Raw genomic sequence first — 27566 nt, forward strand, 5'->3', positions numbered from 1 at the left:
CTGACATTACTTCTGTTCCATGTCTTATAGAATCAATCCATTCATTATTTATTTATTTATAAAGCACATTTAAAAACAACTCAAGGTTGACCAAAGTGCTGTACTGATCATGGAGGTCAAATAAAAATACAAATTAAAATCTCTCAAACAACAAGCAAAAACACTGGAGTAATAAGTTAGAAGCGCACACTAAAAAAGTGTGTTTTAAGTTTTGATTTAAAAGAAGAAAGTGATGACACCATTCAGATCGATACAGGTAGGCTATTCCAGAGTTTAGGACTTGTTTTAACCATGATCTACAAACGGAGAGCAATCAAAGACTGCCTGATCTAAATGACCTGTAAGGATTGTGATAGAAAGATGCGTTGGTGCTAGGTCGTGTAATGCTTTAAAAACAAAAACTAACTTGTGTTATGAAAAAAAAAAGTCTTTCCTACAGTAAAAAGGTGATGTAGAAAATAAGCTACATTGTTAATATGCTTGCTTCTTTATTTCTCTTGAAACTAAACTGTAACAAATGGAAGTAATGCAGTTACTTACTAAAAAAACAAAAAAGTGTACGGAATGGCCTATAATGCAGTGACCCATCACTCAGCTCTGTCTACTCACTACTGTCATAAACTGCATAGAAGTGACATTTGGGAGGGGGATGGCTAATTTAGTTATAAATAAAATGTATTATTATTATTATTATTGTAAAATCCAGGACCCTGATGGATACCATGAAAGTGATATTTTCTAAGGCAGTTAGGTAATCTTACGATGACCTGAAGTTACTTTGATAAAACCAAAAGTGAAACCTAAGTGCTGTTTTCATAATCAGAAAAACAAACATATTGTGTGACAGCAGGGTGTGTTTGCCTTGGGAGTTGTTTTAGGGTTAGATAATCAGATTCAAACACAAACACAAGATAAAAGTTTTGTAGCTCCTATTTTCCTGAAATTTCCTTCTGGGATGAATAAAGTTTATATGTTCTTATCTTATTAAGAACTTTTTACCTATGCTTGTGAATTAAATTAAGATCACATCACATTTCCTGACCAATTAGAACAGAAAACCAAATAATTACCAAAGGGTTCACCTACATTTTCAAGCCACTATATATACAAACTAGCAAAAACCAAAAGAATAAGTTACTTCAGGTTTTTATCAGGTTTAATCTATACCTTTCACTTAACAGCAGAAAATGCAACAGAATTGTCAGCTGCTGACTGGGTAGATCTTGCATTGTAATTAGTTTATTTAAGAATGTGGTACTTTTCCACAGCCAGACAGGACAATGTCAATATTATAGCACCTCTGGCTGTGATAGGCTCATCATTGGATTCAACTTTTCAGTTTCTTTTTCATGTTAATATAAATAATTGTTCATTTACAGTTGCTAGTCCATAATCATCTTCATTGTTGTTGCAGCTGGGTATGTACAATATTTGTATTCACACCTTTATATGTTTTATTATTATTAATAAATATTTTTAAATCATCACAAAGAAAGGCTCTACTTTGTGATGAATTTGCAAGTGTACATGTCTGAATGTGCTGCTGGAAGAGGATTTCCTTAGTAAAAACCTGAACTCTAAAATTACAGTAATTAACTGGCAGCAGCTTTAGCTACAAACTACTGTACTTTTGACAGTTTCTTACTGTATTTGAGGATTACAGTATATTACTAGAATTAAATGTTCAGTTTTTTACTGTGTTGTAAATTTCCAACAGCACTGTTTACAATTAGCTTGTAAATGACTGTATATTTAAATCCGCAGTATATATATTGTATTTAATAGGCTAATTAAACAATATTCATTATGCAGTTAATTTTCCAATATTTATTTGAAAAAAAAAGCAAAAGATGTGAATAAAGCTGCCTGTTTTCTTTGTTTTGGTCTTACAAAAGATTGACTAAGTTTTTGATTTAAGGGATAATCCATACAATAATTGGTGACTGACACGTTTGCATTTATAAGAAAGGACCATCACTATAGGCCATTTTAACCCTCAAGTGAGGTGTTCAGATTTGAATGATATATTTCTTTTATCTGTACGACCCCAGAGGGTTAAGTAACCAGCAGGATGTTTTGCTGTAGCGCAGTAAAGTGAAAACAAAGCAATTATGCAACTGCTTTTCTGAACAACATAAATCCTAAGTTCCAACTTTTTGAATAAGTAAAACTGAGTGACTGCATGTTTAAATGAGTGGCTGAGTGTGTGTGTGTGTGTCTGTGAGAGAGAGGTAAGAGAGAGACAGAGAGAGAGCAGACAAATTCCCACTTGAAGTCACATAACTTCCTTATGAAAGTGCAGAATCAACCAGTTACCCACGATTATCTTCATCTAGACCCAACTCTGTAACTTGATTTAACCCAGTTCATTTTGGCACCAATAATTAAACACAGATTACAGTGACTTTAAAACTCATTCAGACTGGTTTTACACAGTATCCAAAATTCATACAAATCTACACTGGTTAAAACACCAATGATTCCACAGACTGAGAAAGAACCTGATTGAGCTTAGTGCAGGGTTGGTCAGTGTAGCAGTGATGCCGTTTCCAGAGTCTGATAGCCTACACATGCATCTATACATGAGATTAGGCAGCACAGCCGAGCAGGTGGGCACGCCAGCAGTGACGAATATCTGGCTTGCATTGCTCCATTGTGGAACCTTAAGCAGCATCCACAGACCATCATTATATTATATTACTACCTGCTGTTTCTGTAATGCTATCACAAGTGGGCAATATACATACGGGTAAAACAGTCTACATTGTATAGGCTATAGGCATCTGAAATTATTTACGGCTTAAATTATTTTAAAACCATCTATCTGGAATAGCATTACATCTACAAAGTAACAAAAATTAAGTAATGGGTAAAATTTTACTTAATGGGTGATGAGGAGTGTCATTATAATGATTACTGTCTAACAATGATTCTCCTTCAGTTCTCAGCAGAGTCCATACTCCAGCTCATTTCCAAGATACATAGTTGTAGTTATCCAACTGAATGACCTATTCAGTAAAGGTCCTCAATCAAGACCAACAGCCAGTGAGATCTTGGGGCATCCCATACGCTGTCTCTGAGAAAAGGTAAGACACTTCTGTAAATACATTTTTTAAAATTTTTCTTTATTTTATTTTGTCACATAAAAGACCATCATCAGCATCATCAGGTGGGAACCAGGGCAAATTAATAAGAAGTGGGCTACTGGAACATGACACTAATGGACGAGGACTGAGCATGCAGAACTGCTGGAATCCTACTATATGAGTAATCGTGGGGGCAGTTGTGGCCTAATGGATAGAGAGTGTCATCATGAATAGAGAGTCAGACTTGTAACCCGAAAGTTGTGGGTTTGAGTCTCAGGACCGGCAGGAATTGTTGGTGGGGTGGAGTAAATAGCCGGTGCTCTCTCCACCTTCAATACCACGACTGAGGTGAGACCCCTGAGCAATGCACCGAACCCCCAACTTCTCCCCCGGGCGCCGCAGCACTGGCTGCCCACTGCTCTGCATCTTACAACTCTTGTCACCGTATAGTATTGTAGCAAACTAGCAGCTGGCTAAAGAGGGGACTATGAGAGCAAGCAAGAATGCACACTCACTCAATGTCTCTTTTCTTGTGAGTGCTCGTACCCCATACACCGCACGACTCTGAACATTTGAGCATTGAGAGGGGTCCTTCCCCCAGCAGCCTCCCACAGTCACGGTGTCGTAACACCCTTCCCCGAACACACAACTCCTTTTCCACTTTATAACCCCGCCCAATAACCTACACACACACACAGTGAACAATTAACACATGAACATGAACAGTAGAACAACAGAAAACAACACAGATAACCAGCTTTCCCTTTACCCACAATCCTCTGCGTCATGCGCCCTCCTGTGGCCGCTACAGTATTTTCTAGTATGTACATCTCTATGAGACAATGCAAACAATATTGGAAGGGAAAATTTACAAACTGATGAAAGATCATCAATATACATTAGAAATGGTAAGGGTCCTAAAATGTGTTGGAAGCTTTACTATTTACTACAACATACTGTTGTCTCTCACACACTCATCACTTCGGAGCATAACCATGAACACAGTATTGCTACAATTTACCTAAAAAAATATAATGATTAACAATGTCAAATGCTTTGGTCAAGTCTGGAAAAATATAATGTAAGTGCAAATTTATTGATCTCTGTATTTTGTCAACAAGTACCATATCAGTTGTACTTGTGTTGTTACATATTAGTGGAATATCATATTTTAGATGTTGGTGCTCAAATAATATATTTTCTTTTTGATCCTTAAGTAGGCTACTGTTGGATAAACTCATTTCACCAATACTTTTTTTGAAAAATTGGACAAGAGTAAATTTTTAGGATTTCCAGATTTGTATAAATATATAAGTTTATACCAATTCACAGAATCCAGGGTTACAATACGTAACCAATGTTCTGTCTCATTGGTGTGCAGCCCTCTGGGCTATTGCTAATGGATCAAAGCGGTAGCCAGAAATGCACCACACCTCAGTGGGCCTGACAACTCAGGAGGAAAAACCAAAACACTAGAGCCTGACCCAAAATAATCTTCAGGTTTGGAACATAAGTACAGATATAACTAGAAAGCCAGGCACTTAGCAGCAGCTCAGTTCCACGTACATATGCCATGTAGCACGCCAGCACACACAGGCCAATCAGTGAAGATGCGCAAGCAGACAGTTTCCCAGCTTGGTCACGTCTTGGTAGCACCAAGGACAGTATATGAAAAAAGGAGTAATGAGTGACGTCTGGCAGTAAAAAGAACAAGGATAGAAACACAGGGAGGCTGCCACTCAAAGATCTCCACTGATGTTCCACAGAGGAGAGCCGCTGGGGAAGATGCTTCCTTCAAATCAATGTGAGCCTGTGTGATAGTGTCACACAGTGAGTGAGACAAATGCTCCGCTCCAAAAGCGGAGCCCATCCAACTGATCGTATAGTAAAACAAAATGGCATCCAGGCCAGTGAATTTCCACTGGTAGTTACAGGTAGCATGCCAACACATGCAGGCTAAGAAGATATGAATGTGCCCCCAACTGAGAAGCATGAGGAGGGGGGAGATGTCCCTCCAGAGTGGTCACCCTATATCTGCAGTTTAGCTGCACTGCCATCTTCTCTAAATTCTAGGCGAGATAGGGATGGTAATAGAGGCAAGGCATCGCTCATTCCCTTGCTGAAGCCAAGGCAATAAGAGGGCCGTTGTTGGGGGAAAAAAACGTGGTGTGGCTCACTGCAGCAGCTCAAACAGGGACCCCAGAAGTTGGTGCAAAACTGACATGTCATTATGGTGCCATGTAGTGTGTAAATAAGTGCTGCTTGCAGACTCCCCTGCAAGAAAAAAAAACAACAAAAAAAAAAACAAAACAATTGCTTAGTGAGGAAATAATTAAAAAGGGGGAAATAGCTGCATCACAGGCTTTAATGGTGCTAAAAACTAAATTCCACGAGTAACTGTCAGAAAGAACACAACCAGAGGGAGTTGGCATGTGGACTGCGAAACACCCTTCTCTCTGCGGCCATGTTGGAAGTGCATGTGAACGAGCATATGAAGCAGTAGAATAAGCCATGCAAAAGCTCTAGATGGTAGCTAACAACTCTAGGGAAAAAAACAGCTCTCTAACACTCCGTCTCAGTAGTCAGACCCAGACAAGTCATTCTAGTACCAGGGGCACTCATCAGCAGATATTGCGGGACCAGACATCTGAATTAAATTCCCAGTCCTCCTCCTCAGCAGATGGGGGATCAGAGACATCAGGGGGTAAAAGACATACAGGAGGCATCTCAATGTACTGCCACTGAATAAATGCATCTTCTCCCAGAGAGGGATTTTTCCTGCACCCACACAATGTCACATGCTGTGAAGCAATCTACTGTTGTCTGATCAGACCTGCCCTGCCTAAGTGACCAGGTCGCAAGGGATTAGCAAAAGACATGATGTTCACTGCTGCATTTCCAGTGATGGGTGAACACCGACCTGATTGACAGGAGGTGCGCATGATGATGAGCACTGCGTACGAGTGCTTGCTGCTTTGCTTATTAGTCGGTCATAGCACCCCCACAGCTCAGTGAGGGAGGCGTCCATAAATCGATGCATTTGATGGAGTCTTGCTTAGGGAAAAAACCCTGCCTCGGCACAAGAGGGATCCCTATGTACAGAATATCCATGTCGTGAGAATAGCACATGACTGACAGTGTCATGCCCGCCTGTCAAGGACCTAAGAGAAGCAGTAAAGGTGAGACCACTGCAGCTCTCTCTCCAGAGAGGCGAGCCCTCATATTGAGCACATTAGACTCCACACCCAGATAAATGAAAACCTGAATGGGCTGGGGAGAGCTCTTTTCCCAAACTTAACACAACACCCAATGCGATCAGACGAGACACTAGGTCTGCAGTCTACCAGGAATGAACTAGTAACAGCCGGTTGCCTGGATAAGAAACAACAGCCTCATTCCTCATGTCCTGTCCTGACTTATGCATTCACAGGGGAATGAGTCAATCTTGCAGAATAGCACCTGGGACGGGGCTGTCCCTTAGCTGGCCCATCGCGAGTCAAGGTGGCACCCACTATTTTGTTCACCTCTCCAGCACACTCAGGAGGCAGGCCCCAGGTTCAGCTGCTAGCTAGGCGGCCTGTTGGTACCCACCCACTAGTTTTGCTATTTGGGATGGGGTGATACCACCACCCGGCCCACTGGAGACACTTCTCCCCAAACAATGAAGCTAGGCTCTAGGCTATGGATGGTGGGAAAACACTAAAACTAGAGAAAAAACTAGAGATTTGGCTGATATGATGGAGATGATGCGCGTTCAGGAGACCAGGTGGAAAAGGAGCAAGGCCTATAGATTAGGAGCAGGGTTCAAGCTGTTTTATCATGGTGTGGATGGAAAGAGGAATGGAGTTATTCTGAAGGAGGATTTTGCTAGGAATGTTCTGGAGGTGAAGAGAGTGTCAGATAGGGTGATAGAGTGAAGCTGAAAGATGAAGGTCTGATGTTGAATGTTGTCAGTGGTTATGCCACTGGGTGATGGAAAGATGGAAGGAATACTTTGAAGAGTTGATGAATGAGGAAAATGTCAGAGAGCACAGAGTAGAAGAGGTGACTGTTGTGGAGCAGGAAGTAGAAAAGATCAGTAAGGATGAAGTGAGGAAGGTGTTGAAGAAGATGACGAGTGGAAAGGCAGTTTTGTCCTGACAACATACCTGTGCAGGTATGGAAGTGTTTAGGAGAGGTGGCAGTAGAGTTTTTGACTGGGCTACTTAACAAGATCTTGGAGAGTGAGAGGATGCCTGAGGAATGGAGGAGAAGTGTACTGGTGCCCATCTTTAAGAACAAGGGAGACGTGCAGAGTTGTGGAAACTACAGAGGAATAAAGCTGATGAGTCACACAATGAAGTTATGGGAAAGAGCCTAGTGGAGGCTAGGCTGAGGTCAGAAGTGAGCATTTGTGCGCAGCAGTATGGTTTCATGCCAAGAAAGAGAACCACAGATGCAATATTTGCTTTGAGAATGCTGATGGAGAAGTACACAGAAGGCCAGAAGGAGCTGCATTGGGTCTTTGTAGATTTGGAAAAAGCATATGAGAGGAGTTGTGGCTTTGTATAAGGAAGTCTGGAGTGGCAGAGAAGTATGTTCGAGTGGTGCAGGACATGTATGAGAGCTGTAAGACAGTGGTGAGGTGTGCTCTAGGGGTGACAGAGGAGTTCATGGTGGAGGTGAGACTGCACCAAGGATCGGCTTTGAGCCCCTTCTTGTTTGCTGTGGTGATGGACAGACTGACAGATGAGGTTAGACAGGAATCTCCGTGGATCATGATGTTTGCAGATGACATTGTCATCTGTAGTGAGAGCAGGGAGCAGGTGGAGGAAAATCTAGAGAGGTGGAGGTTTGCTCTGGAAAGGAGAGGAATGAAGGTCAGCCGCAGTAAAACAGAGTACATGTGTGTAAATGAGAGGGACTCAAGTAGAACAGTGAGGTTACAGGGAGTAGAGGTGAAGAAGGTGGAGGATTTTAAGTACCTAGGGTCATCAGTCCAGAGCAACAGAGTGTGGAAAAGAAGTGAAGAGACATGTGCAAGCAGGTTGAAATGGGTGGAGGAAAGTGTCAGGTGTGATGTGTGACAAAAGAGTGTCAGGAAGAATGAAAGGAAAGGTGGACAAGACAGTGAAGAGACCAGCAATGTTGTCAATGTTGTTTAGAGACAGTGGCACTGAGAAAAAGACAGGAGGCAGAGCTGGAGGTAGCAGAGCTGAAGATGTTGAGGTTCTCTCTGGGAGTGACGAGGATGGATAGGATCATGAATGAGGACATCAGAGGGACAGCTCATGTTAGATGTTTTCAAAAAATGACAGCAAACAACTGATAATGAACTGATAAAGAAACAATGTGACATGATCAGAGGCTCCTAAATGGTAATTTCTCTCCAGCATTTCTGGGAAAAATTGTTTTCTTAATATTTTATTTTTTTCACATTTGCACACTGGCAAACAAGATCACAATACATGTACTGCACTGTAGAGCAAAGTGTTGTATAAATATTATAACATGTTATTGTGTTTTGTCTTTAGGAAAATAAAGATGGGGAACGAACAGAGCACCCTGGCAAAGTGTGGCTATGCAATAGAAAAAGAAACTGAAAAGTTATTTGTTGCAACAAAAGATGATGAGAAATATCTAATAAGAAAGATCAAGAGATATCAGGTGACTTTTATGAACAAACCGTATTCAAAATATTATACAGAAGTTTCATTACTACAAAAAAGGCAACAGATGCAAATGAAAGCATCTATCTTAGCTTTAATCTGCTGCCTCGCACCTTTAAACTGCTGCCAACCACTCTAATTTCTAGGCCATTCTAATGAACATGGTGTTTTTAACAGATACCTGAAGAATCTGCATTAATCTCAGAAGCAGAAATACTCAGCAACACCAGCCATCCTCATATTGTGAGCAGCAAGAAGTCTTTTGAAGGTAAATTTTGACTAATCCTCCTCTGAATTTTTTTATTGAAGGTACTGCACTGGGTTTGTCCACAACATAGCATGCACACAGTGTTGTATCTCCAGTAACAGGCATCCTTTCATGTCCCCAAGTTTGCAAACCTACCCCTGCAAAACTGGAATCTGTACTGAAATCTGCCCACTGCCCAGAATTATTTCTAAATCCAATCTGAGCCCAATCAGTAACTTTAAAACTTGGCTAGAGTCTATTTATGCAGAGCATTTATGTCGAAGGTTATTTGTCATTTTGTGTACTGTATTGTTCCAGTCAGTTATTAAAAAGCACATTCTCAGTCAACTTTCTGAAATGGAGCAAGACATGAGCGATTTTGTTTCATTGCTATTAGCCAACTGCATTACTAGATCTCTGTCTTTGTGAACAATCAAATTGTCCTTTCCTTCTGTCATAAAGAAGGGAACACTTACTATCTAGTGACGGACTATTGTCATGGAGGGAGCCTTGCTGCAAAGATCAAACACTGGAGTGAACCTCCAAAAGAGTCTGAGGTACAGTACATTCATGCAAAAGACATTTTCAATTTCCATCAATGAAACACTGCAGGCTAATGTATATATTTCCCAAATATGTCATGGCCCCTTTACTAACCTGATTCTGATTTGTTAGAAAGTTTGTATTAACCTTAAGCAACCAGGCAGTTTAACCAACAACAACCAACAATACAGATAATTAAGATTGTTAATTAATGTGTCAGCTTCAAACTGCAAAGACATCAATAAATAATTCTGTCTCCTTGGTGCACAGCCCTCTGGGGCTGTTGCTGTGGGTCCTATCTCATGAATTTGCTGTGTGCAAAAAAAATTTTTAAAATTGGTCAGTATGAGTGCTTGTCTCTCGGAAGAGAGTGGCTGCTCCCTCATCGTATTGGGTATTGTTCTTTAATTTGCATTTCTGCTACCATACAAATACCACTTTTTGTTCTGTAGGTGCTGAGCTTGTTTGTTGAAATCTGCATGGCTTTGAAAGCTATTCATGAAAAAGGCCTACTTCAAAAAGATCTGACACCAGAGGTACTACACACCTAACACAAACTGACTAAAAGACACAAACACAGGCCTTATCTCATATACTGCATATGATTCATTTGTGTAGTGTGAGTAGCATGTAAAAATGTGGCTGAAATATCTGACTAATGCTGTTATGTACTGAGAGTTTTTCACCTTGATGAGAAATATTGTCATGAGACGATGGCTCGAGATCTTGTCACACCTCTAACAATTAAATTTCAAAATATCAGGCAAAATTTTTGTGAATCAGTTTAGTTCCACTTTTTTTCTTTTTTAGGATGTATTCCTCACAGAATTTGGAACAGTGCGCTTGGGTGGATTTCAAAAACTCCTTGAAAGGTACGCTACACATTTTTTTTCTTTTCACAGTTCAGTAAAGTTGTATGCAAATGTTTAGGTAACTTGGAAAAATTACTTATTTTCTTGGTTTTTGAAGGGAAAAGAGGTTGATGACATTTGGTACCAAACAGACTTTAACAATAAAAACAGTCTGATGTTGAGCCCTAACCCTACAAAATTATATTGTGGTACATGAAATACAGAAGAAGAAATCATGAATCAAGTGTGACATGCAAAGATTTTGGCAGTACAATAATAACACCCATTTGCAAGCTTTTGGTAGGAGGTGGTAACATTGCAAAGAAAAATATATTAGATAACTCCATGCAAACATACAATAAGTCAAAAAACTCATACTGAGAGGGGACTGGTTTAAATCAAAGAACAAAGATCCAAAGACCTTAAAATCTACAATGAACTACTTCAAAAACATGAGCTAAAAATTTTGGAATTACTTGTCATAGATCATGAAAAACAAGTCAGAGTGCATTAACATTTGAGCAAAGACTCAATTTTCAGGTCCATGTGTTGCTCTCTCTCTCACACCCACACACATGAATGCACATATTATGGTTTTTTGTGTGTGTGTTTTACTTAATTTGTGTTTTCACAGATCACAAAACCCTCCATCCAGTAATTCATGTTTGCTGGAAACAAGTTGTCTGGCCCCAGAAGTTTTCACACAGGGAATCTATGATGTTAAAAGGTAAAAAAGTTTTCTAAAAAAAATGAGAAATTTACTTCAATCAACATTCCAGAGGTTTTTTTTTTTTTTTTTTTTTTTTTGCAGTTTTTGCAGGTTTTTTGGCAACAAAAATGACATACTGAAGTGAATCAAGTTAAGTCCACTGAGAATAGTTTATGTGGGTACTAACATCCACACTAAGTGGTAAAGACAGACACAGCTTGAGATGGATGGGCAGGTCACAACTTTATTTTAAAAAGTTTCTGTAAAGTGTCACAGCTCGTCAATCATGCTTTGACCTTTTTTTTTTTTACCAACTGTGCCTATAGAAACTTCCAGAAACGAAAAAAAAAAAATGCTTTTCCCCAATTCCTTCAGTCCTCAGATGTCCTGCCTGACAAATTCTCCACTAGTGTATCTAAAGTAGCAAACCCTCACATTGGAGTAACTGGAACCAGCTTTAACAACTTAAACCAAAAATACAACAGATGTACAGTAACTTTTGTTTTGGTTGTGATAACCCTGCTTTACAAATCAGTTCAGCGATCCCATAAACAGAGGCACAGTGAGGGCGGGATGTGTTAATGTAGTGATACATGTTTCTAAAAAGTTATTTTTAGCTGCACAGCAAAGAAATCAATGTTGTTTAAAACAGAACTTTAGCTGCTCAGAGTAATGACAAAAAAAATATATTACTTGCAGAAATAAGTATAGTGTTTGTTTTCAGTGAAATTTAACAAAAAATGTTTTTATTTTAAAAGTTAAATACATTTAAATAAATTTAGTTAATTTTAATTTACTTAAATTACATTTTTTAATTTCTTTATTTACAGTGACAGTTGGTCATTGGGATGCACGTTGTATGAGCTGTGTACTCAACAAGCAGCGGTAAGTTATACAAAGGTGTGCCAGCCATGAATGATTTATGTAACATATCTAGGCAATTTCTTATCCATTTCACTACAGTTTATTAAACTTCACAGATGTGATGTTAAACTGAAAAATCATAAGGACAATCCTCAGAAAAATGAAATGTGTGTGTCTATGGTGTACATAAAGACTTGAGTTTTACAAAACAGAGCCCACTTCCTTAATAAGAAAATGCATCGCAGGTTTTGTTGAGTGTCCAGATACCCAGTAAACAAACACACCAACACATCAACTTTAAAAGTATGACTGGTGACAAGATCTTCAAGTTTTCTTTCTAAAACCATATATTTTCAGAAAACTAGACCTCACCGATTAAATCAGACATATCAAAGTCATATGATGTACTGAAAATGCATCAATGATTTAAGGATATTTCTGGACACAAATGGTTCCACTGGAGTCGGGTGTCCCAGTAGGTTGTAACCAGGTGATCTGTAGAGAGCACACCACCATTGTAAAACATTAAGTTATTTGTCCAGGTCAGAATCACCACACAGCAAAGCCAATCAGAAATTCATTACTGCTTAATTTATATTAAAACCATTCCATTCAATTCCAATTAATTTCTCAGTTCATGCTAAATAATTTTGCTTCTATGTCTATGGTGTCTATGGTATGTCTGCATTTTAGTCAAGCAACACACAACATCAGACATGGAACAACATGACATTTAGGAAGAAACATCAAAATTGTATGTAAAATGCATAAAATATATATTTTTTCTTAACAGGTAATGAGGAATCCTATTACAGTAATTATTAAAGTTTTTCTAACAGTAATTCTTCTTCAGTTTTCAGCAGAATCCACACGCAACCTGATGCCCAAGATAATTGGTGGTCCTTACCCATCTCTCCCAGAGCGGTTCTCACCAGAGCTTTGTGATCTCTTGAATGACATATTCAGCAAAGATCCTCAATCAAGACCAACAGCCAGTGAGGTCCTGGAGGAACCTTTTATTATACGCTGTCTCTCAGAAAAGGTAAGAAACTTCTATAAATACAGTATTGACCCCACTGCAGTACAGAACACATTAAATATTGTTTAATGTCCAACATCAGAATTTACGCTGAAATTTTCATTCATTCATTCATGCTGCTTATTCAACAGCATCAAACCAGGCACCCAGAGGCTAATCTCATTAAACACTGTAAACACATACACTCCCCTCCAAAACTATTGGAACACTGAGGGCAATTCTTTTATTTTTGCTGTAAACTGAAAACATTTCGATTTGGCATCAAGAGATGAATATGAGATCAACATTTCAGCGTTTATTTCCAGGTGTTTACATCTTGATCTTATGCACAACTTAGAAGACTGCACCTTTTATTTTGATTATTTAGATTGATTGCACCCACCCATTTTTCATGTGAGCAAAAGTATTAGAACATGTGATTGTCGGGTGTGTTTTGTTGCCCAGGTATCTCCTATTACATTGACTATTCAAACAATAAAGTGCTTAATGTCTACGCTCAGTTTCAGATGTGGGTTTTGCCTGTGCAGACTGCATTTATAGTTACAGGTGTGACCAATATGAAAACCACAGAACTGTCTATGGGTGAAATTCAAGCAATTGTGAAGCTGAGAGAAGATGGAAAATCAATCAGAGCCACTTCACAAACATTGGCCATAGCCAGTACAACCATTTGGTATGTCCTGAAGAAGAAAGAAACCACTGGTGTACTACGTAACAGACTTCCAACAGGCAGACCAAGGAAAATAGCAGCAGTTGACAACAGAAATGTGAGAGTTGTAAAGAAAAACCATGTAACAACTTTTAGTGGCATCAGCAACAACCTCCAGAGGGCAGGAGTGAAGGTATCACAATCTACTGTTTGTAGAAGACTTCATGCACAAAACTACAGAAGCTACAGTGGGTACGGAAATTATTCAGACCCCTTTAAATTTTTCACTCTGTGTCATTGCAGCCATCTGCCAAAATCAACAAAGTTCTTTTTATTTCTCATTAATGTACACTCAGCACCCCATCTTGACAGAAAAAAACAAATGTAGAAATTTATGCAAATTTATTAAAAAAGAAAAACTGAAATATCACATGGTCATAAGTATTCAGACCCTTTGCAGTGACACTCATATTTAACTCACATGCTGTCCATTTCTTCTGATCCTCCTTGAGATGGTTCTGCTTCTTCATTGGAGTCCAGCTGTGTTTAATTAAACTGATTGGACTTGATTAGGAAAGGCACACACCTGTCTATATAAGACCTTACAGCTCACAGTGCATGTCAGAGCAAATGAGAATCATGAGGTCGAAGGAACCGCCCAAGGAGCTCAGAGACAGAATTGTGGCAAGGCACAGATCTGGCCAGGTTACAAAAGAATTTCTGCAGCACTCAAGGTTCCTAAGAGCCCAGTGGCCTCCATAATCCTCAAATGGAAAAAGTTTGGGATGACCAGAACTCTTCCTAGACCTGGCCGTCCAGCCAAACTGAGCAATCGTGGGAGAAGAGCCTTGGTGAGAGAGGTAAAGAAGAACCCAAAGATCACTGTGGCTGAGCTCCAGAGATGCAGTAGGGAGATGGGAGAAAGTTCCACAAAGTCAACTATCACTGCAGCCCTCCACCAGTCAGGGCTTTATGTCAGAGGGGCCCGACGGAAGCCTCTCCTCAGTGCAAGACAAATGAAAGCCTGCATAGAGTTTGCCAAAAGACACATGAAGGACTCCCAGACTACGAGAAATAAGATTCTCTGGTCTGATGAGACCAAGATTGAACTTTTTGGCGTTAATTCTAAGCGGTATGTGTGGAGAAAACCAGGCACTGCTCATCACCTGCCCAATACAATCCCTACAGTGAAACATGGTGGTGGGAGCATCATGTTGTGGGGGTGTTTTTCAGCTGCAGGGACAGGACAACTGGTTGCAATTGAAGGAAAGATGAATGTGGCCAAGTACAGAGATATCCTGGAAGAAAACCTCTTCCAGAGTGCTCAGGACCTCAGACTGAGCCGAAGGTTCACCTTTCAACAGGACAATGACCCTAAGCACACAGCTAAAATAACAAAGGAGAGGCTTCGGAACAACTCTGTGACCGTTCTTGACTGGCCCAGCCAGAGCCCTGAACTAAACCCAATTGAGCATCTCTGGAGAGACCTGAAAATGGCTGTCCACCAACGTTCACCATCCAACCTGACAGAACTGGAGAGGATCTGCAAGGAAGAATGGCAGAGGATCCCCAAATCCAGGTGTGAAAAACTTGTTGCATCATTCCCAAGAAGACTCATGGCTGTACTAGCTCAAAAGGGTGCTTCTACTCAATACTGAGCACAGGGTCTGAATACTTATGACCATGTGATATTTCAGTTTTTCTTTTTGAATAAATTTGAAAAAAATTTCTACATTTCTGTTTTTTTCTGTCAAGATGGGGTGCTGAGTGTACATTAATGAGAAGTAAAATGAACTTTTTTGATTTTGGCAAATGGCTGCAATGACACAAAGAGTGAAAAATGTAAAGGGGTCTGAATACTTTCCGTACCCACTGTATACACGAAGATGCAAACCACTCATTAGCCAAAAAAATAGGAAGGCCAGGCTGGAACCTTTACCAAAGTGATGGGAAGGCTTAGTTTGGAGAAAGAAAGGATCTGTTCATGATCCCAACATCCCAGCATCTGCAACTTATGCGACTGGGCTAAATTTGGCCTCTAGGTTTGTTTACCACATTCCCATTGAGTTCTTGATAAAGGCTTATAGAGTTCTGTGGATGTTGTACAGTTACTATTGTAGCAAATTTTAAATACATATATGTATTGAACATGAAGGTTTGTTATGTCTGGTTCCTGAATTAGGAATATCATAAACCATCTTAATAATTTGGGGCACCAGATTAACTGATTGAGTAATACAGGATATCAGTCTACAATCTGAGGGAGAGTTCTCCTGATTCAACAATGTTTTTACTGTGTGAAATAACATTATTGTTACCAGTCAGTTGTCTTTTAAGATTTATTCAGCTATTTACAATATATACATGCTATTTACACAGGGGGAAATGGAGGGAGAACTGATCTGAGGAATTAGCTGAATTAACGAATAAAACATAACAGTCTAACACTAGGTTGTTTGCAGTGGTGGAAAAGAAATCTTGAAATTAATTTTTATAGCAGGATGTAAAGCAAAGGGGAGTTTCTTTGTCAAGAGGGTTCTCTCAGTGGTCTGCTCTTTATCAAATTGAGTCTTGACAGCTGTACCACTTCCTGTATTTTACCTTAGTAGGTCACTAAGAGTTTTACAGCCATAAATTTTCTAAAGGATATCATTCCTGCCTCAATCAGGAATGTGAACATATTCTGCTGCTTTAGATCAGCTACACCATTGGAGCTTGGCACCAAATTTTAGATTGTCGGGGTAATGGTGATGGTCACATCTGGTTCCCTGTGTACAAGCAGTTTGGACACAGACAGGAGATGAACCATGTTGTGATCTAACCTTTCAAGGGCAAGGAGAGAACATGAGTTGGTGGTGTTGAAGGTCACAAACTCTGTGGATGTAGACAGAGTGGAGCATGAACATGGAGGTTAAATTTCCCAGAAATAAGAAGGAAGGATGCTGCGTCACAGCCTGCTCAAACCTGAGTGCAGGATGTTGCAGGTAGCATCAGTGTTAGCAAAGGTTGGGACACAGGCACCCATCACAATAACATGCGATTTCCCTTAGTAGCTAACAAAGGCCCGTCCTGACAGCTAAGAGTTTGCAACAGATTTGCTCCATAGTAGTAATGAGCCCAGAGTTCAATCATTTATGATTTACAAATAGTGCCAGTGCACCTCCTTTTCCTCTCACTGCTCTCAGACCATATGAAGTGGAAACCATCCAGAGTGATGACTGTGATTAGAGTTAGCATAGTTTAGCCATGTCTCTATAAACAATATGATGCTAGTCTTCCAGTACTGCCTCTGAGTCCAGATCAGCACCATCAGTTCATCCATCTTATTAAAAAGATACCTCACATTCTCCATAATAGAGAAGAAAACAGGTCTGTACCATTTCCTCCTGGCATGATGCAGATCTATGGCACTGGCTGTGTTACAAAGTACTAACAGCTGATCCCTAGTGGAAACAATAGGACCATGGCCCATGTCCCAACCGTTGTACAGAATATAACGCTCTAACACACTAAATATCCATTTTCTTTTAGGTTTGCCTGATTTTAGGATGCCTTCATTACAAGTTGTTACTTTTGGGGCCTAACAACAGTTCTTAACATTTCATACATTTGCACAGAAACAGAAAATACTTTTTCAATTCAGTTTTAATTGTACAGTGCCAAACCACAATAAAAACTCATCTAAAGGTACAGAGAATCAAACAAAACAACAAAACCCTCTGAGCACAATGTAATGTAATGTGACCTTTACTAGTAAGTACTAAGCATGTATTTTCTTAATATACACATTAATTTGTGCCTGTCTTTATCAGTTGTATCTTTACAGAATAACTCAAAGGCCAGACTGAACAGTCATATTTCATGTCCAAGTACACCCAGCATCACTGACAGGTTTGGTTGATTTCTTTCTTCCACCTATAACTACACCTGGATAATGTTTTTCAATTTTCAATAGAGCAAAACAACTGTGGAGGATCTCCAGGCCAAGCTGAACAAGCTGAGGGGATTGGCTGACAGTCTGGAACGTGTGCATCAAGGTGCCACCATCATCAGTTTGGCAGGAGGTGTGATTGGAGCGATGGGTGGGGTTACATCAATAGTGGGTCTTATACTGGCCCCCTTCACTTTGGGAGCTTCTCTTATTGTGACTGGAGTTGGTGTGGGAGTGAGTGTACTTGGTGGTGTCACTGCTGGTGCCTCAAATATCACAAACATGGTCAACCAGTCATCTGATCGCAAAGCTGTTCGAAGCATCATTAAAGAGTTTGAAGAGAAAATTAGTGCAGTAGTTACCTGGCTCCAGCAAATTGGCAAGAGCTTACAGACAATCAGAAACAGATATGGCTCAATTAACATGACAGACACTGCAGACAGCATGTTCAGTGACAATAATCTGACACGGCTTAGCCTGAGGGCGGGGAGGGGTCTAGGTGGCATTCCTGAACTAATTCGACTAATTCAAGCTGTTAACATCAGCAAGATCGCAGCACAGGCAACCAGAGCAATACGTGTTGCAGAGGCAGCAACAGGTGTGCTTTCAGGTTTGTTTTTGGCAGTAGATATTTTCTTCATTGCCATGGATGCTAAAGAGATACACCACATTAGACAGGCAAAGGCAGCAAGGGAGAGTGTTTCATCTGAGAAGGTGTCTAACACTGAAACAGATGACTCTGTGACAACCTTTGACCGAGCTGCACTAGTGCTCAATGAGACCAAATGTGCTGAAAATGAGCTTGAGCATGACACATCAGAGGCACAGGACCAGTCTGCTACAAACAACACTGTCAGATCTGAGATCATGAGATTTGTCCGATCTGTTAGGAAGGCAGCAAATGACTTGCAGTGTGTCTTAGATGAGCTTGAAAACATCACTTCAACTCTCTCTCTAGGTGGAGACGAGAGAGAGTTGGAATGGCAAGATATGAATTGAAGTAACTCAAACTTATACTAAAATCATATCAAAATAAAAAGCAAACCAAACTTTTTATGTTCAAAATTTAATTGCAGGTACAACCAGAAGAATTTTGTGGTAAATATTAAATTATTTTTCCCCACAGCTGCTTTATCAAGAAAACAGAAGTTAGAAGCTTCTTTCCACAACGTACTGCAAACCAACTGTATTCACTGTCCCTCCTCTGAACATGTCCAAACCATCTCAATCTGGCTTCTCTGGCTTTTTCTCCAAGACATCTAACATGAACTGTCCCTCTGATGTCCTCATTCCTGATCCTATCCATCCTCGTCACTCTCAGAGAGAACCTCAACATCTTCAGCTCTGCTACCTCCAGCTCTGCCTCCTGTCTTTTTCTCAGTGCCACTGTCTCTAAACCAGACAACATTGCTGGTCTCACCTTTCCTTTCATTCTTGCTGACACTCTTTTGTCACACATCACACCTGACACTTTCCTCCACCCGCTCCAACCTGCTTGCACACGTCTCTTCACTTCTTTACCACACTCTGTTGCTCTGGACTGTTGACCCTAGGTACTTAAAATCCTCCACCTCCACCTCTACTCCCTGTAACCTCACTGTTCTACTTGAGTCCCTCTCATTTACACACATGTACTCTGTTTTACTGCGGCTAACCTTCATTCCTCTCCTTTCCAGAGCAAACCTCCACCTCTCTAGATTTTCCTCCACCTGCTCCCTGCTCTCACTACAGATGACAATGTCATCTGCAAACATCATGATCCGCGGAGATTCCTGTCTAACCTCATCTGTCAGTCTGTCCATCACCACAGCAAACAAGAAGGGGCTCAAAGCCGATCCTTGGTGCAGTCTCACCTCCACCATGAACTCCTCTGTCACCCCTAGAGCACACCTCACCACTGTCTTACAGCTCTCATACATGTCCTGCACCACTCGAACATACTTCTCTGCCACTCCAGACTTCCTTATACAAAACCACAACTCCTCTCATATGCTTTTTCCAAATCTACAAAGATCCAATGCAGCTCCTTCTGGCCTTCTAAAATATTGCATCTGTGGTTCTCTTTCTTGTTTGAAACCATACTGCTGCTCACAAATGCCCAGTCAAAAACTCTAAAACTCTGCCACCTTTCCTAAACACTTCCATACCTCCATAGGTATGTCGTCAGGACCAACTGCCTTTCCACTCTTCATCCTCTTCAACACCTTCCTCACTTCATCCTTACTGATCTTTGCTACTTCCTGCTCCACAACAGTCACCTCTTCTACTCTGTGCTCTCTGACATTTTCCTCGTTCATCAACTCTTCAAAGTATTCCTTCCAACTTTCCATCACACTAGTGGCACCTGTCAACACATTTCCATCCCTGTCCTTGATCACCCTAACCTGCTGCACATCCTTCCCATCTCTGTCTCTCTGCCTCGCCAACCTGTACAAATCCACCTCTCCCTCCTTAGTGTCCAACCTATCATACAAATCCTCATAGGCCCTTTGTTTGGCCTTTGCCACCTCTACCTTCACTTTACGCTGTATCTCCCTGTACTCCTGTCTGTTCTCTTCTGTCCACTCAGCGTCCCACTTCTTCTTAGCTAACCTTTTCCTCTTTACGCACTCCTGAACTTTCTCATTCCACTACCAAGTCTCCTTATCTGCTTTCCTCTTTCCAGATGACACACCAAGTACCCTCCTACCTGTCTCCCTGATCACTTTAACTGTAGCTGTCCAGTCATCTGGAAGAACCTCCTAACCTCCCAGAGCCTGTTTCAGCTCCTCCCTGAAAGCCACACAACACTCTTCCTTTTTCAACTTCCACCACTTGGTCTTCTGCTCTCCCCTTGTCCTCTTCATCTTCCTCACCACCAGAGTCATCCTACACACCACCATCCTATGCTGTCTGGCTACACTCTCCCCAGCCACTACTTTGCAGTCACTGATCTCTTTCAGGTTGAAACGTCTGCACAAGATGTAATCAACTTGTGTGCTCCTGCCTCCACTCTTATGTATCACCCTATGCTCCTCCCTTTTCTGGAAAAATGTGTTCACTACAGCCATTTTCATCCTTTTTACAAAGTCTACCACCATCTGTCCTTCTGCATTCCTGTCCTGCATACCAAACTTACCCATCACTTCCTCGTCACCTGTTTCCCTCACCAACGTGTCCATTGAAGTCAGCCCCAATCACCACTCTCTCACCACTAGGGATACCCTGAATCACCTCATCCATCTCCCTCCAGAATTTCTCCTTCTCTTCTAACTCACATCCTACCTGTGGTACAAAACCACTGACAACATTCAACATCACAACTTCAACTTTCAGCTTCAGACTCATCACCCTATCTGACACTCTCTTCATCTCCAAAATCCTCCTTCAGGATAACTCCTACTCCATTCCTCTTTCCATCCACACCATGATAAAACAGCTTGAACCCTGCTCCTAATCTATAGGGCTTGCTACCTTTCCACCTGGTCTCCTGAACACACAAGATATCCACCTTTCTTCTCTCCATCATATCAGCCAACTCTAGTTTTCCCTGACAAGTCCCTACATTCAAAGTCCCTACTCTAAGTCCTACATTCCTGCCCTTCCTTCCTCTTCTCTTCTTGCCCACAAACACGGTATGGAAGTCATATTTGTGATTCACATTTTTGATTTGGCTTAAATTTTACATCGGATGCCCTTCCTGACACAACCTTCTGCATTTACCCAGTCCTCGGACCAGCACATGAAGACACTGGATTGTGCCCGCCCTGTGGTTGCATTTGATGGCAGCAATAAGTTCTTTATTTTAATATAATTGCTGGTAATACTGGCCTGTACTTATCAAGCATGATTGCTCTTACAGCACCTCAGACAATGCTCATTCCTTCAGCAGGCACTGTGGAATCTTTAAGAGCCAATCATTACACTGAGCGCCAATCAGGAAATGCGAAATGAAAACACTAAATAGTCAATAACACAGAAGTAGTTACAGATTAGAACTGTGTGATCTTTGGTTCAGTGCCCAAATGGTCAAGGTCCACACAGGACTCAAGCGTCTACAGTAAGGAGTGAAAGTTCAATTGTAAAATAATCATGCTCCCTCTGCATATTCACTGTTATTTTAGGGATTTAGAAAACATATCTGGATAGTGCTAATGAGGATAATATCACACATCGGAGTCAGATTATAAGGGGCTTTACAATAACTTTACAACCTTCTACAGTAAAAGAATATTACCATTGTTACTAAAGCGTTATTATGTAAGCAGCTTTTTTGCCTATAAACAGATCTTCACTTGAAATGATTCTGATTCTTTTAGGTTTCTGCCGTGTAAATCTACAAACCTCAGCTGTCAGAAAAACTATATGTCTATAATGTTAACTTTGTTAAAACAGTGACACCACACTCATTCTGAGGTGTGAGAGTGGGGTATTTCATAAATAACTTTAAATAACTTAGGTAAAAATGTTTTTAGTCCTAAGGAAACTTTAAATCAACTTAATTTGTTTGAACATGTTTTATTTCTTATAAATATAGGTATGCTGACTCTATACATAGTGCTATCTTTGCTTTTGCTACCTCTGTTGTAGAGATTCTGGGGATGTTATGACCCTAGGGGTCATTGTGTGTGTGGTTGTGTGTTGTTGGCTCTCCCCTCCCCATTTCGAGTGTGTGTATGTGTGTGTATCGGATGCTGGAGTGGGCGTGGACTCGAAGCCCGTGGATTGGACTTCCGGGATTGGTCCAACACTTCCGGAAGGACTATAAGAAGCCCACGGACTGCTGTTCGAGAGCTATTCTCCCACCTTTGCCATTCCCAGCTATTCTGATAGAGATTTCAATTGCGTTAGTTAGTTAGTTAGATATTAGGTTTTGTAGGTAGTGTTAATGATAGGATTTTCGTTATTTAGATTAGAAATACTTAGAGATTTAGGTTACGTTTGTGTTTTGTTTTCTCCGGTTTGTTTCAGGAGTTTCCAGGCTAGCGACCTGTGATTTTGTGTTGTTTCTTTTGATTGAGATCGTAGGGCTATTGAAGCGTTTCTGTTATTGATTTTCGTTTGTTTGATATCGTAGGGCTCACGGAGCGTTTTTGTTTGAGTAGGGCTAAATTAGCGTTTGTGTTTGTTTTGAACATTCTGTATTGTATTCTGTGTTTAAACAGAATAAATATTCTTGTTAATTGTAGTTCGTCCAGTTCGTGTTTGTTGAGAGTGGAAGAGGTTTGGAGGAAAACTCCACAATTGTTTTACGCTCCGGCAACCCCTAGGCTGGGGCGTAACAGGGGAAAAATTAATTATGTTAAACAGCATTCATCATTGCATTATTGTTGGCCATAAGGAGTGCGAAGAATAAACATTTAAAGTTTTGTCATAAGTTGATAATGACACCAGGAAATTATTAAATCTGCATAATCAACAATTAATCACAATTGTGTGATCAATTTCATGCAACATGAATCGATGTTATTTGCATGTAATCAATATGCTACATTTAGGTGTGGAGTAGCAGCTTAGATGATCCACGAGCCATTCTCAGTAGTATCTCATGTTGACTCTTCATGTGTCAGATTTCTACTTTGTACTCTCTTATCTGAATAATAAAAGCACAGAGTCAAAAAGATTAACTTGTGTAGGAGCTGAAGTCAAACACACATCTATTTTTAGATGTTTTGAAAATCTTATTGAAAAACATTTATCACCCACCTCGTAACAGGAAGGTCCTGGATTAAAATCTGTCATCTGATTGAATTTAAGTTTTAGTTTGCCCTGTGTCTTTTCAGATTTTCTCTAGTTTCGTCACAGGAGATACAAGTTAGGTAAATGAGGGTCGTCAGTTTTCATAGGTCTGAGTGTTAATTTGGGCTACAAGTGTCAGTACTGTAATAGAGACACATCCAGGTCCTTTTCCATCGTTTGGCAATATAGTTATGGTATCCTATGGTTGGATACTGTGTCATAACTTCAGTTAGTTATTCATGGTGAATCTTCTCTCAAATTTTAAAGAGCAGCAGGGACAAACTCCACTTTCCATTACACCCTGGTTTCATTATGGAAAACCTGATTTCTAGATTTTAGAGAAAGAGACTCGAGGTGACTGCTGACAGTTTCTCTTTGTTTCTGTGGCCCAAAGATGATTACTTCTGTCTTGTTACTGTTTATTTGGAGAAAGTTGTTTTCATCCACACAGTTGTTCAATGCAGTGACACAGTGAATGGACTGGTCCATATTCACCTGCTGTGAGTGACATGTAAATCCAAGTATCATCTGCATAGTTATGGTAGGACACGTTATTGCCTGCATATTAACTGGCCTAAAGGAAGCATGTAAAGATTGAACAAAAGGGGTCCCAGGATGAACCGCTGGGGGACAATACATGTTTACTCCATTTGGTCTGAGACACAGTTGCCAATTTCAATGAATTACTTCCTGTTTTCAAGACAGGACTTTTAAGGGCATTTAAGGGCAGTACCAGAAATGCCTATCCAATCCTCTAACCTTTGTAACAGAATCACATAGTCCACTGTGTCAAACGCAGCACTCAGATCCAACAGTACTAAGACAGTGACCCTGCCAGCATTGGTGTTCAGACGATGTCATTTGTCACCTTGATGAGTGCTGTGATGGGGCCCTTAACCTTAGGCCTAGACTTACTGATTTCTTATTTTTTTGCATGTTTGTCACACTTTAATGTTTCAGATCATCAAACAAATTTAAATATTAGTCAAAGATAACACGAGTAAACACATCATGCAGTTTTTAAATTAAGGTTTTTATTATTAAGGGATAACAAAATCCAAAACTACATGGCCCTGTGTGAAAAAGTGTTTTCCCCCTGAACCTAATAACTGGTTGGACCACCCTTAGCAGCAACAACTGCAATCAAGCATTTGCAATAACTTGCAATGAGTCTGTTACAGCGCTGTGGAGGAATTTTGGCCCACTCATCTTTGCAGAATTGTTGTAATTCAGCCACATTGGAAGGTTTTCCCGCATGAACCGCCTTTTTAAGGTCATGCCACAGCATCTCAATCGCGGGGCCAACACTTTTTCACACCACTGTAGGCCTATATGTTTTATTCTATCATCTTCTCTTTAAAACAAACAAAAGACAAAATCCGCACTGCACGGCACGATTCCCCAAGAAAATCAGCTCAGTCTGAAACTGGTAATTGACATTATGGGTTATTGTTGTTATGTATTAGTGTGCGTGTGCGTGTGCGTTCCGAATTGCAAAACTTCCCTCACTACTCCAAGCCACGCCCTAGGTAGGAACATAACAGGGGCGGGAGGTTCCGTGTACGTGAACGTGGCGATTGATAATGAAAGGAAAGGCAGAGCAAACACTGCAAAAAATGACCTGCGAGCTAGACAGACGACATTTCTCCGCCTGTGACGGATTTTAGTTATATGTTTCCACAGGTTGCTCGTGTTTTCTGAGTTATATGCAAAAAAACAAAACAAAAACAAACCAGAAGTTGCAAAAACACACAACAAAAACAAGTCAAACTAGTTAAGTCCAATTCTGGTCGGTGCTGCAGTGTGTGTATGAGAGAGTGAGTGAGACACAGGCGCTCCGCCCTCCGCGCGCACACACAGACACACACACTGCGACAGGTCTGTCCTCTGGATTGAGAAAAGCAGAAAACGCGTCGGATCTGATGAGCTACTATGTCAGCCCATCAGCTGACATAGCAGGCTTTTCACTAGACAGGAAACTTTCAGTTTAGTTTCAGTTTAAATATAAATAACTCACTTGATGTTAACACAGATCCTCTGCCGGTGTTGACTTCTGTATCTAGGTATGTATACACCATTTGTATGTCAAACCTTTATACATTTTATGAACAATGTTTTATTAAACATCACAGCTAAACGCTATATTTTGTTTACATTTAAACTACTGAATCTCAGTCTCTTAGCGTAGATGTCAGAGTGAGCTGCTGGAAGAACATTTGCTTAGTAAACTTATGCTTACTCACTGCTGTGAGAGTAATATCTAGTTCAGGCTCCAATAAAGCAAAACTGCCAGAGACAGGTAATCGACCTTATGTCTGCACTTGAACATTTTTTGAAACATGCTGGTCTTACTCATAGTGCTATTTTAGAAGTTTTAGACTCCACAGCTGGGAGTGCAACTTTTGCTATTAAGTGAGTTTCAATGCATAAACCTGAGCAGAAAACTTAAAACTTTTAACTGTATGGCTACTTGTGTTTGACATGAAAAAGTGTCTACTATTATTCTCTCTCAACTGAACCAAAAAGCGAAAGCATCTGTGATGACACACCTCATGCAAAAATTCTATTTTGACTTTATCTGTTTCACTTTCTGTTGTATTTACAGTGTACTTGTACTTTTTGTTGTTTCTGTCTCAGTGTACACCTCTCAGAGCTTACACCACGGGTCCTAACCCATTGTAACTCTAGCCACTGAAGAGAGAATTGTGTATGCCCTATATATATATATATATATATATATATATATATATATATATATATATATATACATACATACAGTGGGTACAAAAAGTATTCAGACCCCTTTAAATTTTTCACTCTTTGTGTCATTGCAGCCATTTGCCAAAATCAAAAAAGTTCATTTTATTTCTCATTAATGTACACTCAGCACCCCATCTTGACAGAAAAAAACAGAAATGTAGAAATTTTTGCAAATTTATTAAAAAAGAAAAACTGAAATAGCACATGGTCATAAGTATTCAGACCCTTTGCAGTGACACTCATATTTAACTCACATGCTGTCCATTTCTTCTGATCCTCCTTGAGATGGTTCTGCTCCTTCATTGGAGTCCAGCTGTGTTTAATTAAACTGATTGGACTTGATTAGGAAAGGCACACACCTGTCTATATAAGACCTTACAGCTCACAGTGCATGTCAGAGCAAATGAGAATCATGAGGTCGAAGGAACCGCCCAAGGAGCTCAGAGACAGAATTGTGGCAAGGCACAGATCTGGCCAGGTTACAAAAGAATTTCTGCAGCACTCAAGGTTCCTAAGAGCCCAGTGGCCTCCATAATCCTCAAATGGAAAAAGTTTGGGATGACCAGAACTCTTCCTAGACCTGGCCGTCCAGCCAAACTGAGCAATCGTGGGAGAAGAGCCTTGGTGAGAGAGGTAAAGAAGAACCCAAAGATCACTGTGGCTGAGCTCCAGAGATGCAGTAGGGACATGGGAGAAAGTTCCACAAAGTCAACTATCACTGCAGCCCTCCACCAGTCGGGGCTTTATGGCAGAGTGGCCTGACGGAAGCCTCTCCTCAGTGCAAGACACATGAAAACCTGCATAGAGTTTGCCAAAAGACACATGAAGGACTCCCATACTATGAGAAATAAGATTCTCTGGTCTGATGAGACCAAGATTGAACTTTTTGGCGTTAATTCTAAGCGGTATGTGTGGAGAAAACCAGGCACTGCTCATCACCTGCCCAATACAATCCCTACAGTGAAACATGGTGGTGGGAGCATCATGTTGTGGGGGTGTTTTTCAGCTGCAGGGACAGGACGACTGGTTGCAATTGAAGGAAAGATGAATGCGGCCAAGTACAGAGATATCCTGGAAGAAAACCTCTTCCAGAGTGCTCAGGACCTCAGACTGGGCCGAAGGTTCACCTTTCAACAGGACAATGACCCTAAGCACACAGCTAAAATAACAAAGGAGTGGCTTCGGAACAACTCTGTGACCGTTCTTGACTGGCCCAGCCAGAGCCCTGAACTAAACCCAATTGAGCATCTCTGGAGAGACCTGAAAATGGCTGTCCACCAACGTTCACCATCCAACCTGACAGAACTGGAGAGGATCTGCAAGGAAGAATGGCAGAGGATCCCCAAATCCAGGTGTGAAAAACTTGTTGCATCATTCCCAAGAAGACTCTTGGCTGTACTAGCTCAAAAGGGTGCTTCTACTCAATACTGAGCACAGGGTCTGAATACTTATGACCATGTGATATTTCAGTTTTTCCTTTTTAATAAATTTGCCAAAATTTCTACATTTCTGTTTTTTTTC

General features: G+C 40.6%; 1 protein-coding gene across 3 annotated transcripts in view; it reads left to right on the forward strand.

The window, feature by feature from the left end:
* The first annotated feature begins 1309 nt into the window (after positions 1-1309).
* LOC113144342 (calcium/calmodulin-dependent protein kinase I-like) overlaps positions 1310-27566 on the forward strand; it is a 34431-nt gene continuing 8174 nt past the window's right edge. The window contains exons 1-11 of one of the 3 annotated variants that reach the window (XM_026330332.1): positions 1310-1418; positions 2942-3086; positions 8600-8732; positions 8912-9002; positions 9444-9538; positions 9977-10060; positions 10335-10396; positions 11010-11102; positions 11915-11969; positions 12802-12990; positions 17592-18407. In XM_026330332.1, coding sequence (XP_026186117.1) covers positions 3004-3086; positions 8600-8732; positions 8912-9002; positions 9444-9538; positions 9977-10060; positions 10335-10396; positions 11010-11102; positions 11915-11969; positions 12802-12990; positions 17592-18407 — 1701 coding nt within the window. In that variant the 5' untranslated portion in view covers positions 1310-1418; positions 2942-3003. Of the gene's footprint in view, positions 1419-2941; positions 3087-8599; positions 8733-8911; positions 9003-9443; positions 9539-9976; positions 10061-10334; positions 10397-11009; positions 11103-11914; positions 11970-12801; positions 12991-17591; positions 18408-25168; positions 25349-27566 lie in introns of those variants that run through there. The other 2 variants (XM_026330333.1, XM_026330334.1) reach the window with 2 other exon arrangements.

The sequence above is a fragment of the Mastacembelus armatus genome, chromosome 10 (genome assembly GCF_900324485.2).
Source record: "Mastacembelus armatus chromosome 10, fMasArm1.2, whole genome shotgun sequence".
NCBI lineage: Eukaryota > Metazoa > Chordata > Actinopteri > Synbranchiformes > Mastacembelidae > Mastacembelus > Mastacembelus armatus.